This window comes from Molothrus ater, chromosome 10 (genome assembly GCF_012460135.2).
Source record: "Molothrus ater isolate BHLD 08-10-18 breed brown headed cowbird chromosome 10, BPBGC_Mater_1.1, whole genome shotgun sequence".
NCBI classification, from domain to species: domain Eukaryota; kingdom Metazoa; phylum Chordata; class Aves; order Passeriformes; family Icteridae; genus Molothrus; species Molothrus ater.
Genome location: NC_050487.2, coordinates 24,986,079 through 25,005,556, shown reverse-complemented (window position 1 = coordinate 25,005,556; position 19,478 = coordinate 24,986,079). Strand labels below are relative to the sequence as shown.

The 19,478-nt window shown below is 52.4% G+C and overlaps 1 protein-coding gene across 1 annotated transcript; it reads right to left on the bottom strand.

The window, feature by feature from the left end:
- Positions 1 to 269: 269 nt before the first annotated feature.
- Positions 270 to 9,777, bottom strand: LOC118700299 (probable G-protein coupled receptor 149). Its single transcript, XM_036404690.1, has 4 exons — positions 8,614 to 9,777; positions 7,614 to 7,806; positions 6,684 to 7,003; positions 270 to 1,107 (listed from the first exon to the last, which is right to left on the bottom strand). The coding sequence occupies exons 1-4, from the start codon at positions 9,541 to 9,543 to the stop codon at positions 553 to 555; spliced, it is 1,998 nt and encodes a 665-aa protein (XP_036260583.1). The 5' UTR covers positions 9,544 to 9,777; the 3' UTR covers positions 270 to 552.
- Between the last annotated feature and the right edge of the window lie 9,701 nt (positions 9,778 to 19,478).

The window sequence follows — 19,478 nt, the reverse complement described above, 5'->3', positions numbered from 1 at the left end:
AATTTGTATCGTTTTCCTAATGTGTGATGTTCGTATACTTTCAGGCCTAATCAACAGGAAGAGAGATTTAATCCGTGAAACAAAGAGCAGCCAATGAGCTTTAAGTGATGTCCAGGTGTTTGAAAAGTATTTCTAGTATTGTGTCGATTTAGATGTTGACAAGGACTGCAAGTGAATGAAAGCTGCTGTAACCTCCCACATGTGGAGCTGCTGCCTCCTTTCCACAGGTCCCTGCAGACACGCCACCCAGTGCCGGCAAACACCAAAGCTGGGGTTTAAGATTTTATTTCGGATTCCCTTTAGACACACGTGTGCCTCAAATAAATAGGTATATAAACAAATAACTTAAAATCCACTGTGGAAAGCTGTAAAGCACTTCAGTATTTGTTATCCCCTTGATACAGCATTAACAGTTTGAATTGATTCAACAGTGCACCTAAACAAAATTTGCTTGATAGGAAAAAACCAGCTGATACGGTATTTGCTCGGGTAAGTGCCAGACCGCAGCACTGCCTGTCAGGGCAGCGGAGGTGTGCAGGTTAAACCCCTGTTTCAGCCGCTGCCCGCCTCCTCCCGCTCTCGGTAGGCTTTGTTCAGCAGCTGTATCTCCTCCTGGTAGCCAGCCCTGGCCGAGTGCTGCTGCTGGCTGTTGCGCCGATGAGCCTCCACCGTGTCCGGGATGGAGATGCTGAAGTCGCTGTTGGACGGCACCAGCAGGGAGTAGGAGGCGCTTTCCCCCAGCTCGCAGCTCACGAACCGGTTCTCCCTGCGGGAGTAGCGCAGGGAGGGCGAGCGGGCGTGCGCCGAGGACTGGCTGATGCTGCTGACGATGGACACGGTGTCCAGCGCCTCTGCGGTGTCGCAGATCTCCAGCACCTCCAAGTGAATCTTAACGCTCGTGTCGGCGAAGCCGGGCTCGCCCGGGCTCGGCTCGTGCCCGACGCTCTTGGAGCGGTACACCTCGATCTTCTTGGCCGTGGGCGCGATCTGCTGCCCCTCGGAGCTCACCTCGTACGTGGACAAGGAGAGCGTTTTGCCGCCGGGAGCCTGCAGGGACACGGTACCCTGGAAGGCGCAGAGGGGCACGGCCAGGGCTCCACCCGTGCGCTGCGGGGAAACAACAGTGTTCGTGCTGAGATTGCCCAAAACCCGGCAAGATCAGCCACATTGCCCAAAATCAGCAAAATCAGCCACTGTGCTGAGACTGCCCAAAACCCGGCAAGATCAGCCACATTGCCCAAAATCAGCAAAATCAGCCACTGTGCTGAGACTGCCCAAAACCCGGCAAGATCAGCCACTGTGCTGAGATTACCCAAAACCCGGCAAGATCAGCCACATTGCCCAAAATCAGCACCAATCAGCCACTGTGCTGAGACTGCCCAAAATCCAGCACAAATCGGCCAGTGCTGATTGCCCAAAATCCAGCACTAATCAGTTACTGTGCTGAGATTACCCAAAATCCACCAAAATCAACCACTGTGCTGAGATTGCCCAAAATCAGCACCAATCAGCCACTGTGCTGAGATTACCCAAAATCCACCAAAATCAGCCACTGTGCTGAGATAACCCAAAATCCAGCACAAACCCACTGTGCTGAGATTACTCAAAATCTGGCAAAATCAGCCACTGTGCTGGCATTGCCCAAAATCCAGCACCAATCAGCCACTCTGCTCCCTTGTTAACTCCTCTTACTGCCTGCTCCTTGCAGAATTTTACACACCTAGTATCTATGATTTGAAAGAGTAGTGAAAAGTTTTTTGTGGTATTATACACCTTAGTGTATGAAGTCCCAAGTGCCTGTGACTGACTGTGAAATCTACAGAATATGAAAACCAGAGTTTAAATAAAAGCTGATTCCTTCAGTGCAAGGTTATGTCCAGTTTAATCAAATTCTTTGATTTGCCAGACTGAACATGAGGCACCTGGAGGGAGAATGAGCAATCTCCCCTTGCTGGAATGAGCACTCCATGTCTGGAGAATGAGAAATTTCCAATCACTTTCTGAAAGTGCCTCTTTCTGAAAGTCTTCTCAAGCTTTCTCTGGAGAAATCAGTATTTACTGTTAAAGTGAAAAAGACCCATCAAGCCTCCTCTGTCACTGCCCAGTCAGTAACCAGGGAGACACTGAATGCTGTCATTTCCCACTTGAACAGCTCCAGTGGAAATGTTCAATTCCAGACACCTTTACCTGTTTCTAAAGTACAGAATCCATTTGTCAGTGCAAACCACAATGCTGAGCTCTGGGGAGCACTGTGGACACAAGTGCTGGGACTAAACCCATGGTTATGGGGCCCAAGGGAGGGATAAATGCATTTATCCTGGGTTTAGGTACAGCCAAGTAGCACTGATTATTACTGGAATTACTTTCAGTATAAATTATTATTAATGAGAACAGAAAGTGACCTTTATCTTGTCCTTGATACCATTATTAATTACCCTTTTTGCTTCTCATGACACATCCATGCAGTACATAGGAACCCACAGCAAACCAGACTCTGCTGGTACACCTTGTGAGGTATTTTGCCTCCCACTCCCAGGGTTCCCTGCAGTTCAGTGTTTGCCTTCATCTCCCAGCCCTTTCCTCACCAAGCTCCACTGTTTGTGGAGAGGATTCCCCACACCAGGGCATCCCCCATGCAGCCCCTGCCCACAATGCCTGGAGGGTGTCCTGGCTTTGGAATCTGGGACAGGGATTTCACCAGAGATCCCCATGTACCAGCACAGGCACTTTTCAAAAGCAAAGACCAGAAAATCCCAGTGAAATAAATCACAAATGTCCTCATTCCCTACGGAATGCTGATGTATTCTGAGCAGAGAAATCTCTGCAAATCCCTCATTCTTTAATTACACATCCACCTTCCAGAGCTCACAGAAGACAGGAAGGCAAAGCCTCCCCCAGCATCCCTGTGGGTCAGGAGCAGGCTCCTGTCCTGCTCCCGCTGCCTGAGCAGGGTTTGGGCTGCATTCCCCAGGGAGGATACTGTCCACAGGGAAGCCTTGGGTGTACCTGAGGCCCACAGCAGCTGGAACAGGCTCTGACACTCAGATTTCCATTTGGAAATGGTCAAAGCACAGCTGGGGCTGCGTGGGACACTGGGACACCATCCCAGCTGGTTCTGCAGTGTCTGACAGAACCAACTAGTTCCGTCCTTGGTAGACTGTCCCTCCCAATTCCTGGTTTCCCCGGCCCTGGAAGAGCAGACAGGGGTGCCAGCAGTGTCCCAGTGAGGCACAGGGTGCCAGCAGTGCCCCAGTGAGGCACAGGGGTGCCAGCAGTGCCCCAGTGAGGCACAGGGGTGCCAGCAGTGCCCCAGTGTAGCACAGGTGAGGCACAGGTGAAGCACAGGAGTGCCAGCAAAGCACAGGGTGCCAGCAGTGTCCCAGTGAGGCACAGGTGAGGCACAGGTGAAGCACAGGAGTGCCAGCAAAGCACAGGGTGCCAGCAGTGCCCCAGTGTAGCACAGGTGAGGCACAGGTGAAGCACAGGAGTGCCAGCAAAGCACAGGGTGCCAGCAGTGTCCCAGTGAGGCACAGGGGTGCCAGCAGTGCCCCAGTGAGGCACAGGTGAGGCACAGGTGAAGCACAGGAGTGCCAGCAAAGCACAGGGTGCCAGCAGTGCCCCAGTGAGGCACAGGTCACTGGACTCGGCTGCTCCTGCCTGGGACAGGGCTCTGCACCAAGAGCTTGTGCCCTGTGCCTGTTGCTCCCCTGGGCCCTGCTGCCTTCCCAAACAGAAACCCAGCAATGTAAAACAGCTCTGAGCAGTTTGCATTCCTAATTACTTTGGTCAAACACGTCTTGAGATGAAAAGGTCTATTTTTAGAATGTTTCCAGTAAGGATCCTGGCTTCTCCTTTCCAGAGACAATGAGTTTTCTGTTTGTTTTAAAATAGAGGCTTAGCCTTCTACTTCCCTAAGAGTGCAAATTAGCTGCAGTGAAATTAATTCTGCAATGATTTGCCTTTTTTGAGGCTGGCTGCAGTACAGGCAGAGCCAGGGGGTATGGCAGGAAGAGAGAAGCTCACCTGAGATGGGCTGAGCCCAGCACTTCCACTGCCAGTCTGGTGCAGGATTTGTATCTGTCAGTACCAGGAGGGGCACAGAGCACCAAGGTGAGGACACCTTGCAGGGAAGGGCTGTGGGAGCTCTGTCCAGCCTTGCCCCCCCTGGGCACACGTCCCTGCTCTCAGCATTCCTCTGCAGCTCCAGAGAGAGCCAGAGGCCCTGGAGCTGCAGCAGGGAGCACCACGCAGAGGGCACACGCCTCTGGAGCAGGGGGAGAAGGTGAAGGGAAAGGTTCCATTGATTTTCCAGCCACAGGAGCCCCTTTGGAAATCAGGAACACGTTCCAAGCAGCTGGGCAGGAAGAGCCCCGTTGGGCAGAGCTCAGCACATCAGCAGGGCTGGAATTGCAGATCCCCACCAGCAATGGAAACCTCCAGGGCCATTCCTAACTCAGCTTCTGTGCTGTGCCTGGTGGTCAAGGGAGCGTTCACAACCCTCCTGCAGCCAGGGACATGCTGGGCATTTCCCATGTCAAACACTCCTGCCTGCACTGCTCCGCCTCAGTGAAGTCACTTGCACAGCCTCCCCCTCTCTTTCCTTGCAGGGCACAGAAATAGGTCCTGTGCAGCCTCTTCAAAGAGTTTCCTCAAGGCAACCCACAGATGAGGTAGAGAAAAATAATCAGCAAGCCTGGAACAAACTGCCAGCCTGGGAAGTTTTTGTTGCCTGAGGGCACTGAAGCATAGACAAAATAAGACATGACATATTTACACTCAATCTCTTTAGGAAGGGAGATACACGGGTATTTTATGAGATGTTAAAGGTATTTTTCAAAAATGCAGCCGAGCAGGAGTTGGACATGACAAGTACAATTTTCTCTCTCCCTCTCCATTACAGCCATCCTATCATATATTCAATATGGACCTTGCTGCCTCATTCTCTCATGCCAGTTTTATTCCAGAGAAAACACTTTGATGGAGCAACTCTTTACTTACAGAAGAGCCAAGCAGCTCCACAGTCACTACTGTCACCCCAAGGAAGTGCCACTCTCCAGGCCCACAGCTTCCAGAGGGAGCCAAAGGCATCCTGGGTCCTGCCTGGCACCTGCTCTTCAAGCATCAACCTCCATCAAACTGGCTGATCCCACATCTGTGGGGATGGCTGATGCCCTCCTGCTGTCAGCTCTTACAGCTCCTCCTCTTGATGAGAAAAAACAAGAACCCCTGTATTTATGGACTCTCAGAAGAGCCCCTGGATTTCCTGCAGAAGGATGTGGCAAATCAATGCTGGGGGAATCTCCTTCTTTAACACATGTAGGAAATGCAGAGTGATGAGAACAGAGTGACTTTTCTTAGACTTTGGGACTTGCAGACATGATGAATAAAGGAGATGGTTTTCAACTCATTAATGTGTGGCCCAAATTGATCTTTCATCCAACATAAACCTGAGCAATGCATTAAAGTTATTTTTACACAGCTTGCAGGGGTTTCAGGCTCTGCCCTTTCCCAGCTGCAAAGCAAATGTCAGCTGTGAAGCTCTGGCAGCTCCTGCTGAATGTCAGAAGCAGGCAGAGCTGTGACTGCAAAGCCTGGAGCTCTTACCCACAGGAGCTTCAGTGCCTGGCAGTGGGTTATACCTGGGAAGGTGTCAGAAGTGCATGAGTTGTGGTTGTTTGCATTGCAAGAAGGGAAGAGTATGTCCAAAAGGGCCATACAAGGCCCCAGGGCACATAAAACACCCCCAGGCAGCCGCTGCCAGCTGCTCACACAGAGCTGCTCACACCTGCTGCAGTGCCAAGGCTGCAGCTGAACTGGCACCAGGGCACACGGGGAAAGGAATTTTGGGGTTTTTTTTAAACATCATCTGTAAAGTCCTGCAAGGAGTTATGAACCTGATCTAGTGACTTTATTAACCAAGCTGTACATGGCACATGAGGCCTTGGCAAGAACTGGTAGATTAAAACCAGGCTGAGTCATCACTCCCTTTTGCCCCCAAGTGCAGGAATTCATCTCTGCACACTGCAAGAGTGTGAGCATTGGTTTTTTATGAAAGGGATGATCAGTCCCATTTGAAACATCAGCCAAATTCCTACTGTGACTCAGATGATAAACTTGTGTTTATCAGATGGAGAGAGAAGCCCATATTTGAATAGAAAATACACCTTATCCATCTCCTGTGCATGTGCAGAGGCTGAGCACGAGCTGATCTGGCCCTGAAATCATCCTGCTTGGAGCAGGTGACTTCCAGAGAGCCCTTCCTAATGAAGCCTTCCAGAGCTCCTGTCTCACAGGCTTCACCTGGGCTCTCACCCCACTCCCACCTGCTGCAATGCCCAATGGCCACTGAATTCCACAGGAGAATTCTCAGGAAAATGTCAGCTTTTGGAGAGAAACTTCCTATTCATTAAGATAAAGTAACATCATTCATACTTACTTCTTACCATATACAAACCATGCAGGTGCACACAAAATAAGAAAACCCCACAAATAAGAAGACAAGTGAGAAATTATTGCAGGATCAACACCTGCAAATACGTCTGTGGTGACTAAACATTATTCAATGCCACGTATGAGTTTTACCAAATAAAAATGGGACTCATAGAAGAATCACTGTCAGTGAGAATCATTCCTATTTCATAAGGAAACTCTTACTACCAGCAGAGAACAGATTGCCCCTTTACCTGCCGAGGGTTCCTCTCGGACCTGCTCCGGCACCACTCCCAGTCTGAGAGCTCGGGCGTGTGGCTCTCCTGGTGGCACAGCCTCCACTCTGGTCCCTCAGGGAATGGGGCAGGGCTGCTGCCGTGTCCCGGTGCCCCTGGCCCTGTCTGTCCCAGGCTGTCCCTGCCTCTGCCCGGCTCCCCGCAGGCAGAGCCCACCGGGCTGGGGTGGGACGAGGGTTTGCCGTCCCCGCTGGCCTGGGGAGGGCTCTCCAGGGATATCCTGTAGATGCCACAGCCCTGCTGGAACGACAGGTTGAACTCAAAACCGCCACGCTGGGCTAGGCAGGAAGGAAAGGAACTGTGTTAGGAGTTGGGACCAAAAAGAAAAATGAGGTTACAAACACAATGCAAATGGCATGCTAAAACATGCAATAAATTATCCAGCTCCTGCTGGAAACAGGCAGTTTTCCCTCCATTAAAAAAAGGAGTTGTTGAGAAGAAAGACTTGTGAGAAGGAGCTGCCTTCTAGATGAACTGCAGTTGTTCTCTGTGGGAAAGTGGCTAGAAGGGCAGCAGGGGCAGCACAAGCCATTCTGCACCTGGATGGTGTTTAAAGCAAGTGAAAGACATGCACTGAGGCTTTTCTCTAACATTCAGGAGTTCTTTCTCCCTGAACAAGCAGGGAATGTCAGGAATTCGTCCACTGATGGTAGAGGATTTTCACTCCAGAGAATGGGAAACAACTCCCACATCCTCAGAAATATTTAGCCCTTAACATTTGCAGTTGAGACCAGATGATCCCTGTGGGTCTCTTCCACCTGTCCCCCTCTGTTCCTCCAGCTATTTTTACACAAAGCCCAAGCAAAAACAGGGCTCTAGAGGATGCCAAGAAGGTTCCCAGGACAGGTGTGGCTACCTCTGTCACACCAAGAACCCTTCCACACTTACTTTTGGCCCCTGGTGCAGACACTGCATAGGAGCTCCTCCTGCAGTTGATGACGCAGCCGCAGGGCAGGTGGAGCCAGTGCTGGGACAGCACAAACACGGGGGTGACTGCAGCAGCCAGCACGGTCAGCAGCAAGCTCAGAGCCTCAAAGGAAAGGCTCTGCAGCCCAGTGGCGTACTGGACAGCCATCTGTATCTGAAAGGCAGAGCATTTGGAAATGTAAATCACTTTGGGCGCAGGAGATGCTTCCAGGACCAAGGAGAACATCTCGCTGTGGATATGACACCCCTGTAGGACACAGACTGTCATTAGTGTTGGCTGAGGACAGCTTCTGGCTCCAACAGGTAGCAGAGGAAACACACTGACTGCTCTCCTCTCACGCTGCATTTCTCAGAAAAACCCTCACTGAAGCTAAATGTAGATGCTGAGCACCAGTGAGCAGCTGCCAGTGCCAGCCAGTCCTGTGTGGCACCGAGGAGCCCCATGTTCCCTGCTCCCAGCAGATCCCTTTCTCAGGTTTCTGTCCCCAAACACACACACATGCCCACAGCAGCGCTCCCTCCCGCCCCAGCACTACAGCGTTTACAAAGGTGCCACCAAACTGCATTTTCCTGCCAAACTCCTCTTTTTTAACCCAAAGGATGCATCTCAGAGGACAGGACAGAGGAGCCCTTAGCTCAATTCCCAGCCCAGACTGCTGAGCAAGCCCTGTCCCACAGCTGGCAGTACCCAAGGGGGACCTTACTGCCCCGGTGTTCCCATGACATGAATGATGTGATGGGAGAGCGTCAGAGCCATGAACCAGGCTCTGCCAAACACACTGGGCTCCAGTGAAACTCATGCAGTGACACAGACCTGCTGGAGAGGACCTCTGCTGGCTCAACTACCCTACGAGGAACAGCTGCAATGGCCACTGTTCTTCTGTTCCAATCCATGGCCCACAGGTGATGTCCCACTGAAATGTAAGTGAGCATTGGAAAGTGAAGCCATCTGAGAATTTACCATCATTGGCAGCCAGAGAAGGACTTTGGTCAGTGCCAGGATCAGCGAGAATCGTTTCTGGGCCAAGCCCACGGTGGAGCTCCAGCTCTGTGCGCCGCTCTCAGCCACACCCTTCCCAAACAGCGCCTCCGAGGCTGGGCGAGGCTCCCGGGGTCTGTCCCCCGGCTCCGGCAGTGGCAGCGGAGGGGCCCCGCAGCCCCACGGAGCCCCAGGGCAGCTGCAGCCCCCAGAGCCCTGCTCGGGGTGCAGCAGCTGGGGCTCCCCCGAGCACAGCAGCTGCAGCGAGACGGGAACGGCCAGCACGGCCAGGAGGGAGAAGCACAGCGAGTACACAACCAACACCAACAGGATGTAGGAGCTGGCACAGTCGGCAAAGCAGCCCCAGGACGTGGGGATGTACCTGCCCCAGCCACAGAGAGGCAAAGTGCACAGCAGCAGGCTGGCAGTCCAGATGCTGAGGATGGCCCATACCACACTCACACGGCGCTTGGAGGAGCTGCAGCTCAGTGTCCCGGGCGTGCTGAGGGTGTAGAAGTTGTAAGAAACTATAAGAGACCCTTTCAGGTTGCTAGAAATGCCCTGGAATAAGTACAAAAACGCTGAGGTCGTGCACAGAGGCTGGGGCAGGACTTCGCTTGACCACTGCATGAGCATGAAAATAATCACTGGCACGATGCTGATCAGATCATCTGCTGCCAAAGAGGTCACAAGCATCGAAACCGTGCTCTTGGTCTGCAGTTTCAGCAGGGAAACTAGTGAATAAATGCTGCCCAGAAGGGCTGGGAGTGCAATGGCAAAAGTCAAGCAGAACAGAAAGACATTCCAAGTTCTCTGCTCACTGGGCTTGTCCATAATGCTGTGATGCTCAGTCGAGAAGCTCGTCCCATTGAGTGACAAATTACCAGGAGTCACCGACATTGTCCTGGGCATTTTGTCCTTTGCCTTCTCACTGATTCTGCAAGTTGTCACCAGCTGAAACCAGAACTGTCAGCTCCACATCACAAGTTTCTTTGTTTTCCTAGACTCTCTTCTGTAGCATCTGATGAAGAAATATTCCGGTGGCAGCACCCCTAATGACCAGAACTCATGCTCAAAAAGCCAGGCAACAATGAAGCAGCAAAGGTGCTGGAAAAAAAAAAAATTGAATTCTTCAAAATCGTTTCGGTGCTGTCAGGTGGTGAACTGGGGCTGCTCGGGTGTCCCTGTGCCGGATGGCAGGCACTGCCCCACTGCCGAGCGCGGCTGCGGCGGGCAGAGCACGGCCCTGCCGGGGCTGGGGCAGCCAGAGCAGCATCGGGAGAGGCTGCGGGAGCTGCCGGAGCTGCGGCGGGAGGAGCGGAGCCGGCAGGAGGGAGCGGGAGCAGCCGTGCCCGCAGGATGGACCGGGAGGAGCCGGCAGGATGGAGCGGGAGAGGAGCGGTGCCCGCAGGAGGGAGCGGAGAGGAGCGGTGCCCGCAGGAGGGAGCGGGAGCAGCCGTGTCCGCAGGAGGGAGCGGGAGAGGAGCGGTGCCCGCAGGAGGGAGCGGGAGAGGAGCGGTGCCAGCAGGATGGAGCAGGAGAGGAGCGGTGCCAGCAGGATGGAGCAGGAGAGGAGCGGTGCCAGCAGGATGGAGCAGGAGAGGAGCGGTGCCAGCAGGATGGAGCAGGAGAGGAGCGGTGCCCGCAGGAGGGAGCGGGAGCAGCCGTGCCCGCAGGAGGGAGCGGGAGCAGCCGTGCCCGCAGGATGGAGCGGGAGAGGAGCGGTGCCCGCAGGAGGGAGCGGGAGCAGCCGTGCCCGCAGGAGGGAGCGGGAGAGGAGCGGTGCCCGCAGGATGGAGCGGGAGAGGAGCGGTGCCCGCAGGAGGGAGCGGGAGCAGCCGTGCCCGCAGGAGGGAGCGGGAGAGGAGCGGTGCCAGCAGGATGGAGCGGGAGCAGCCGTGCCCGCAGGATGGAGCGGGAGAGGAGCGGTGCCCGCAGGAGGGAGCGGGAGCAGCCGTGCCCGCAGGATGGAGCGGGAGCAGCCGTGCCCGCAGGAGGGAGCGGGAGAGGAGCGGTGCCCGCAGGAGGGAGCGGGAGCAGCCGTGCCCGCAGGAGGGAGCAGGGACGCTGCCAGCCCGGCCCCTCCCGGCTGAGCGGCAGCATCAGCGGCCCCGCCAAGCCACACCTCCGCCGAGCGCTGCCGGCTGATGGCAGCCCGGGATGGCAGCCCAGGGTGTCACTGCCCAGGATGTCAGCCCGGGATACCAGCCCAGGGTGTAAGCCCGGGATATCAGCCCAGGGTGTAAGCCCGGGATATCAGCCCAGGGTGTCAGCCCGGGATATCAGCCCAGGGTGTCAGCCCGGGATGGCAGCCCAGGATGTCAGCCTAGCATGTCAGCCCAGGGTGTCAGCCCGGACTATCAGCCCACGATGTCAGCCCCGGATGGAAGCCTAGCATGTCAGCCCAGGGTGTCACTGCCCAGGGTGTCACTGCCCAGGGTGTCAGCCCGGGCTGTCCCTGCCGGCAGTGCCCAGCGGCTCCGCGCTCGCACCCCGCCTGCAGTGCCCGTGCTCCCTGGGGCAGGATGGGCGGATGCAGGACGGGCTCTGCTCTCCCTGCGGCATTCCCACTCCCGCTCGGGCACACGGATGCTCCCGGACACCGTTCGGGGACGGCAGGGAGCTGTGGCACTGAGGCAGCACGCTGGCATCTGCCCGTGGCCGCTCTGAAAGCCTTCATTCCTCGCACGACCCCACCCCGAGCCTCATCAGGTGGTGCTGAGAAGCTGCTCTGCTGTGCCCTCAGCCGTCACAGGCACCTGGCCCGACTGCAGGGAGCAAGGAACTCCCCGCAGGGTCCCTCAGATCCTCCTCCTCACCCACGTCCCTGCCCTGCTTCCTTCCTCTGCCTCCCGCAGCTCTCGGCGCTGCGGGCAGAGCAGCCCGTCCTGTGCCCCCGTTTGTGTTTGCAAGGGAATGTTCATCAGTGCTCTTGGGAAGAAAGGCACTTTTATTGCCTTGCTCGTTCAAGGCAGGTGACTTATTACTTCAGTTTTTCTTCTCACACAGCGTGTCTGTGATCTGAACTGCACCTTGCTACTCCCTGTGGCAGCTTTTATCATAACTTACAACATGGTGGGATTTCCTCCAGTTATCACTGCGCCCTGTGTCCCGGTTTTTCTAAGGAAACAGGGAGAGTGGAATGGCACAGAAAGGCACGGGCAGTGGTGGTGCAGAGGCCTGGAGGCAGGAGGAGGCACCCCTGTGTGTGTGGGGCACGCCAGGGCAGTGCCAGGCAGGCAGGGAGCTGCAGGCTCCTCAGTGCCTGTTCTCTCCTTCCCTGCCATCCCTGCACATGCAACATCCCCACGCCAGAGCTGTCCTTCACTGCTCCTGGATTTATTCCTTATCCTGCTGTGAATTCTCCCCGCTCAGGAATGGTCCCAAAGAGAAGATCCATCGAGATGGGACCTCCCCTCTGGCCCCCCTTCACACAGAGCCCAGCAGGCTGGGAGTGCAGCTCATGGGGCAGCAGGAGGCGGGTGAGTGATTCTGGGCTTGCTGTGGTGCTGCAGCCGCAGTGGAACACCTGAAACCCAGAGAGTCAGTGAGGTCACACCTGGCCCTGAGCAAACCCAGCCATGCCACACTGCTCAGGAGCCACTCCTGCTGGGGAGGCTCCCAAATGTCGCTGGCATGTGGGAGAAAAGCCAGTGCTGTGCAGTCTGCAACACCACACCACTGTGGGAAACTGCACAGGGAGGGTTAAACAGAGAATCCAAACTGAGGAAACAGTGATCCCTTTCTGAAGGGAGGGAATAAAATAGAAGAGGGCATATGCTTGGAGTGACCCAGCTGTGACCCCATCTGGAAGCAGCAGAAAATCGGCTGTGTACATGGGACTTTCTCCAATAAAGATAAAATTAATGGCTGCAAGAGCCATGTGTAAAGCTGCACATTTCCCTGCCTGCTGTGCATGCCCAGGAGCTCTGCTGTGGGTTGTCTCAGCCCCTCATTGCTCCACCTTTACTTCCCCATCACCTTCTCTCCCACCCAGCTCCAAAGGAGGCAGAGGAAGCACATTGGGAAATTCAGCCCCAGGAGTTGTGATCAAATTGAGTTTTAATGACAGATTGAAAGCTCTGGAACCAAATTCTGCCTCTAGAGAACCAGGAGCTTGTGTAAGAACAGTGCTGGTTAGCACTGCTCTTACCTACACCCTGCATTTGATGGGGAACCTTCAGCCCAGGCTCCAGGGCTGCCGCCCGCTGAAGTTGCTGGGAATCTGTGCCTTGGGAAGTGCCCTGGCAGGGTCAGAGTCCCTCGTGTGTCTGAGGAGGGGATGCTCAGGGCAGGAACACCTGACAAGGCAGAGCTCTGCACCCTGATCAGGAGGTGTCACATTGGGAACGTGTGGAATATTGAAAGATCCATCCAGAAAGGAAGTGCAGGGCTATGCCTCTGACATCAACTATTTATTAATGATTCCAGTCGAGAGAAAGAACTCATGAATATTTTAATGAAATTGTGAGGGAAAACGTCCCAAAGATGATAAAATCACACTTAGCAAACAGCCTTGCAGCTGCAGGGACAGTTCCAGCCTCTCTGATGTGTGGTTTCTGAGACTCAGATGGTGACAGACTGCAGGAGCCAGGCTGAGGGCCAGCCCAGGCTGGACAGAGTGTGTCAGCATGGAAAGCCCTGCCACAACCCCCTTCCTCCATCAGTCTAGATGGAAACCATGGCTCACTGCCCCAGAGATGAAGGTTTCAGAGAAAGAGAAAAGAAATCATGCTTGAGAAGAAGGCAGAGTGTTTTCAAACACTGAATCTTTTCAATTCATGCGTTCATCTTATTCCCTGGGGCTGGTGACAAGCTGGGCTCTGTGTGCACAGGGAAGTGGAGTCCCTCAGTGTCACAGCTGGTAAAGCAGTGTCCCCATCCCTGGGACAGCCGGTCCCCTCCTCCTGGGGACACCCAGCCCCTCCTGGAGCATCACCTGGGAACAAGCAGGGCCTGAGAGCTCAGCCCTGCCCAGACACGGTCAGGGAGCAGCTCTGGCAGCAGAGAGCTCTGTGCTGCTCTGCCGGAGCATCGGGGGTGGCACGGGCAGGATGGATGGAGAGCAGAGATCTCCGGGGCCAGGTCTGGAACTTGGGGTTATTGCAAAGGGCCTGGGTGCTGGGCCCTGCTGGGAGCTGCCAGGCACAGCTCAGAGCAGGACTGAGAGAGGGAGAGAGATAAAGAGAGTGGGAAAGAGGATGAGAGAGCAGGGTTCTCATTACAATACAATAAATCTTCTTCTGGCTGTGGAACTTGGGGTTATTGCAAAGGGCCTGGGTGCTGGGCCCTGCTGGGAGCTGCCAGGCACAGCTGGAGCAGGCCCCAGAGAAGAGAGGGGGAGAGAGGATGAGAGGGTGAGAGAGTAAAAAAGGCAAGAGAGCCAAAGCATAAGAGAGTAAAAAGGTAAGAGAGTAAAAGGGGCAAGAGCTAAGAGAGCAAGGTTCCTGTTCCAATACAATAAATCTTCTTCTGTGTTGGATATTCTGATTCCCACTAACCAATCTAGTACAATACACAAATCCTACAGCATTTACACACAGCCTATAAGAATCATTACATCACCATCCTGTGTTCCATTTTAAACCCTACAAACTCCTCTTTGGGCCCCTTCTGCCAAGCTGTAGGGTCTGCTCTGACCCTTAGGCCTGTCTGCAAGCAGAGGGTGTTGTTCCATCCAAAAGGGGATCACCTTCAGCTGGCCACACCATTGTTTTCCAGTTGTTCAGTAACTGATGGATCTCAGAGCTTGCTTTCATTTCAATCTCACTCATAGTTTCCATATTCTCAAATCTTTTGCCAGACAATCACATTGATAAGGCTTTCCTGTTCCCTCTTCCCCAGCGTCGCTCCCCGCACCACGGCTGCTGCTCTGGTTTATTTTATCCAACATCCCCACAGCCATGAGCGAGCAGGGCTCCCTTAGGCTGGGTTTATGCAGAGCCAGCCTGGCCAGTGCTCAGAGAGCTGAGGATCAGCAGCCCCTTACACAGCGTTTGCTTTGCAGAACATGCACTTATGCAATATGCATGTGCTCAGAGGTGATTAGGATGCAATTCCTCATTTGGATTAAAATGCTGCTTCCTTTGTGTTTACTGAGCTTCACAAAACAGCCTGATTTGTATGCACACATAGTATTTTTGTGAGGTTTTTTTACAAACTAAATTTAACTTCACTGCTATATGAGCAAAAATGAATGCAAATATGCAACTTTCTTTAGCTTACAGTTGTTAACCTGAGAGATAAAGTGTTAAGTCCAAGCCCAAAATGATGGCTTTATTTCTGGGGTGGGGTGCTGGGGTTCTGGCATTATTTTTAATCACCAGGAACCCTTTTTTCCCCAGGATTACATGCCCAGATGCTGCCAGATGCATTGGGCCTGGAAAAAAAGATTACTGTTAGACCCTGAGCCTAAATTGGAGAATCCCATCAAAAGCCTTTACTGCTGGAATTCCTGAAGTTGTTAGGACCTGCAAAAAATTTCCTAGTCTAGAGAAAATTGAAACTCATTTGGAGCAAGCTGCATTAGATGGCAAAATGGGCCTTTCTTTCTCACAAATGGCAGAAAACAAGCCCTAGAGGACAGAAAATAGATTTATGTCATAGGGAGAGGTGCAGTAATTTTGTTTTCCTGTCCATTTTACCAGTGCTTTTATTACAGATTTTGTATTATTCACCCCTGTGCCAGCACTCCACGAGGGCCTGATGTCCAGTACCACAGTTCTGAAATGGAGCTGGCTCCTGAATCAGATTCTGTTATTATTTTAATGTCTCATATATCAGTGCCTCTGAAAGACCTGCAGAAGCCTTTTCACAGTGGAGATATCACTGGGCTTTGAGCCCCTAGCAGTGTCCTCTCTGCTATCCTATTTTGAGACAGTACATTTCCTATTTCCTTGCCAATGCCCAGCCTCCCTTCAGTCCTCGATTTCAATTAAAACAGAACAAAGATCTTAAGGCAGTGTTCTGGTATCACTCACTGGGTATCTCTAACCTTCAGCAGCTGGGAGAACTGGGAGCTGGTCAAGTCTGGCGCAGCTCCCTGTTCAATGAGAACACGTCTCTTAAACCCTTCAAATCTGTTCAAACAGGAGGCAGAACTGAATTCTTCCTGCAAGAAATGTCTGCCAGTGCCACGATCCCTCCACTCCATTTTGTCTGCTGATAAGAAAATTCATGGGAGTAACTGTGTGATTTCATTCACCACTCCTCAGTGAAATATTAATGAGCTTTTTTCACTCTCCTCTGCTTCTCAGAAATGTTCCACCCTTTATCTCCTGCCAGATTTGAATGAGGACAACAGCAAAGGTCACCATGACAATGGTAACTGTGAACTGCTTAAGCACAGGATGCATTTATCCCTGAGCATTGCCAAGGCCACTTACAGATGTAGTAGGAATCCTAAATGCCTGCTTATCTTCCATTGAAAACATTTTAATCAAGCAGCAAATGATGAGCAGAGCAGCAGCTCCCTGTGGGGCTCCTTGGGCACTTGGTGCAAGTGCAGCACTGCAACCATGAGCAGACAGTGAATATTGGTCTGTATGAATGTATAAACTGGTCTGTATGAATGTATAAACTGGTCTGTATAAAATGTATAAATTGGTCTGTATAAATGTATAAACTGGTCTATATGAATGTATAAATTGGTCTGTATGAATGTATAAACTGGTCTGTATAAATGTATAAACTGGTCTGTATGAATGTATAAACTGGTCTGTATAAATGTATAAACTGGTCTATATGAATGTATAAATTGGTCTGTATAAATGTATAAATTGGTCTGTATTAATGTATAAACTGGTCTGTATAAATGTATAAACTGGTCTGTATAAATGTATAAACTGGTCTGTATGAATGTATAAACTGGTCTGTATGAATGTATAAATTGGTCTGTATAAAGGTATAAATTGGTCTGTATAAATGTCTGCCATGAGCAGACAATGAACACTGTATAAATGTATAAATTGGTGTGTATAAATGTATAAATTAGTCTGTATAAATGTATAAATTTATGAATTGGTCTGTATAAATGTATAAATTGGTCTGTATAAATGTCTGCCACGAGCAGACAGTGAACATTGGTCTGTATAAATGTTAGGAAGACATGTAAGAGAAAAGACACTGAAGTAGAAAAGGGAAGCAAAATGGCTGAGCCGAATTCCAGTGGAGATGATATCAGGATCCAAAACCCTGGAGCCGGTGGCTTCCCAAAGGCACAGAGGGTGCACACGTTGTCCCAGCGCGAGCGCAGGGGGCGAGGAGGCTGCAGTAAAGAGCAGCAGGAACGGTGCAGTGCAGGGAGCAGAGCCTGCGGCCAGGGCTGGCAGCAGAGCCTTTGCCCTGGAGGAGCAGGGGTCCCTCCTGCCCCAGCCTGGCCTCGGTGGGCCCTTCACATCCTGAGAGCTGCCCTGCGAGGATCTGCACACAGAGAGGAGCTGCTGCCCAGCCCTGCTGCCCACCCTGCTCCCCTGCACCGCCCTGCCCAGCAAAACCCACGGCAGGAAAATTCCAATTTCCACAATGTGCTAAGGAAAACTGAAAGAGAGATCCTTCACTCATTTACTGTGCTCCCAGGAGAAAACACACCCTGCCTTTATAAACTGCACTCTCCAAGCTCAACAATAAAATTACTGTCCTTACACCAAGGATAGGGAACAATGAAGTCATTTCCATGGATATTTCCTTCTTTCCTTGCTGTTCAAGGATGCTGGATGGCAGCAGGCAAGGGAGTCTCTCTACATCACCACCACACCCAAGGAGGGCTTGGATTAGGGTGGGAACAATAGAAGGGGAAATTTTTCCTTCTTCTCAACTTCCCCCACACTCATTTTCCCATAATGGATCATTTTGTGTGATCTGTTTCCAGACCTGATGCACTCAGGGTGAGCACAGCCAGAGGCAGAGCTGCCATGGGCACACGAGGGCACTGCACGAGGGGACAGACACTGGTGGCAGGGACAGACAGACACTGACAGGGACAGACAGACACTGATGGCAGGGACAGGGGACAGACAGACACTGATGACAGGACAGGGGACAGACAGACACTGATGGCAGGGACAGGGGACAGACAGACACTGACAGGGACAGACAGACACTGATGGCAGGGACAGACAGGACACTGATGGCAGGGACAGGGGACAGACAGACACTGACAGGGACAGACAGACACTGATGGCAGGGACAGACAGACACTGATGGCAGGGACAGGGGACAGACAGACACTGACAGGGACAGACAGACACTGATGGTAGGGACAGGGAACAGACACTGATGGCAGGGACAGGGGACAGACAGACACTGATGACAGGACAGGGGACAGACAGACACTGATGCCAGGGACAGGGGACAGACAGACACTGATGGCAGGGACAGACAGACACTGATGGCAGGGACAGGGGCTGCCTGAAGCCACAGCTTCTGCATGGGAATGGGATCCCCTGGAACAGGAATCAGCATTGCCACCTGAGGCCACTGGAGGAGAAGTTTTACAGCTCTTCTGTCAGCCCTGGCAGTCCCAGCCTGTGCTGAATGCAGAGACCTCGGGCACCTTCCCAGGCAGGAAACCTTTCCCTGTCCATCACAAAGAGCGGAGGGAAGGAGCATCCGTGGCTGTCTCCTGAACCACAGCCCGGTCAGAGAGCCCCAGAGCCCACTGCAGCTCACACCAGTGCTCAGAACAAGCTGGCTGCTCCAAATGGGACATTGTAGAACATAATGAACTTTCATTATTCATTCTCACTCTGAAATCTGCCTGAACATCTGTGCTTGTTGGGATTTCAAGGGGGATTGTTCTGACAAAGTTACAGAAGAATTTGGAGTGTGTGAGAGGAGGTTCTGGTATGATCAAAGGAAGAAAATCAGAGCTTTACAGGGTCTCACATGACAACATTGAAGAATCTGAACTTTCATTCTGCTCATATGCACCTCATTTGCTGCTTTTGTAACCATTCAGGAGTGCCCAGTTCATGGCTCCTCATTTTCACCTGTGTGAAAAAGTTCACAAAAACTTCCCTGAGTTCAGAAAGTGAGGCTGGCATCAACTTAAAACAGAACAATTAAAGAAACATTGATCTCATCACATACAGCCACCTGTGCCAAAAGCTGGGCTCAGTGAGGGCTGGGCAGACAGCTCTGTGCTGCACCACTGCCTTGTGCAGCCCTGAGGGATGGAGTTTAGTCCTTCCTCACAATCCTGAGCAGCTTTTGTTCTATTTTTACCTCCTCAAACACAGGATAATGTCCCTGAAAGCAGAGTGAGTGAGAACATCAAAACAACTTCTGGAGCCAAAGTTCAGCCCCTGGAATCAAGGCACCCAATCTCTGACACAGCTCCCAGAACAGGCAGCAGTGCCAGAAATGGCTCCCAGACCCAGATCTTGCTCTGCTAAAGCCTGGAGCAATCACTCCAAAACCTGCATCCTGTCAGCAGATATCACACTGCTAAAGGATTCCAGGGAACTGGAGCCAACATTCCGCAGCCAAGGAAAGGTTTCCTCTCAGGAAAACAGTTGGAGATAGTCTTGAACTAATTATAACAGAATTTGGAAGAGGCCCTGAGATTTTCCAAAATAGGGAAATCCTTACTACTTAACTGAATTTATTTAGGAAATAAATAAATAAACCCCCCAAAATTAAGGACAAAGCAAGTTGCAATTGGGAATACGGAAAGATTTTCCCTGCTGAAAGTGGAAACTCCTGTGGAGTTGGTCCCAGTGCATGACCTGGTCCCAGGCTCTGGCACTGCTCAGCTCTCTCTTCCAGCAGAGGGAGGAAGGGACACAGGAGAATGGACACCCAGGAAAATGGAGCATGAACATCCAGGAAAATGGAGCATGGACACC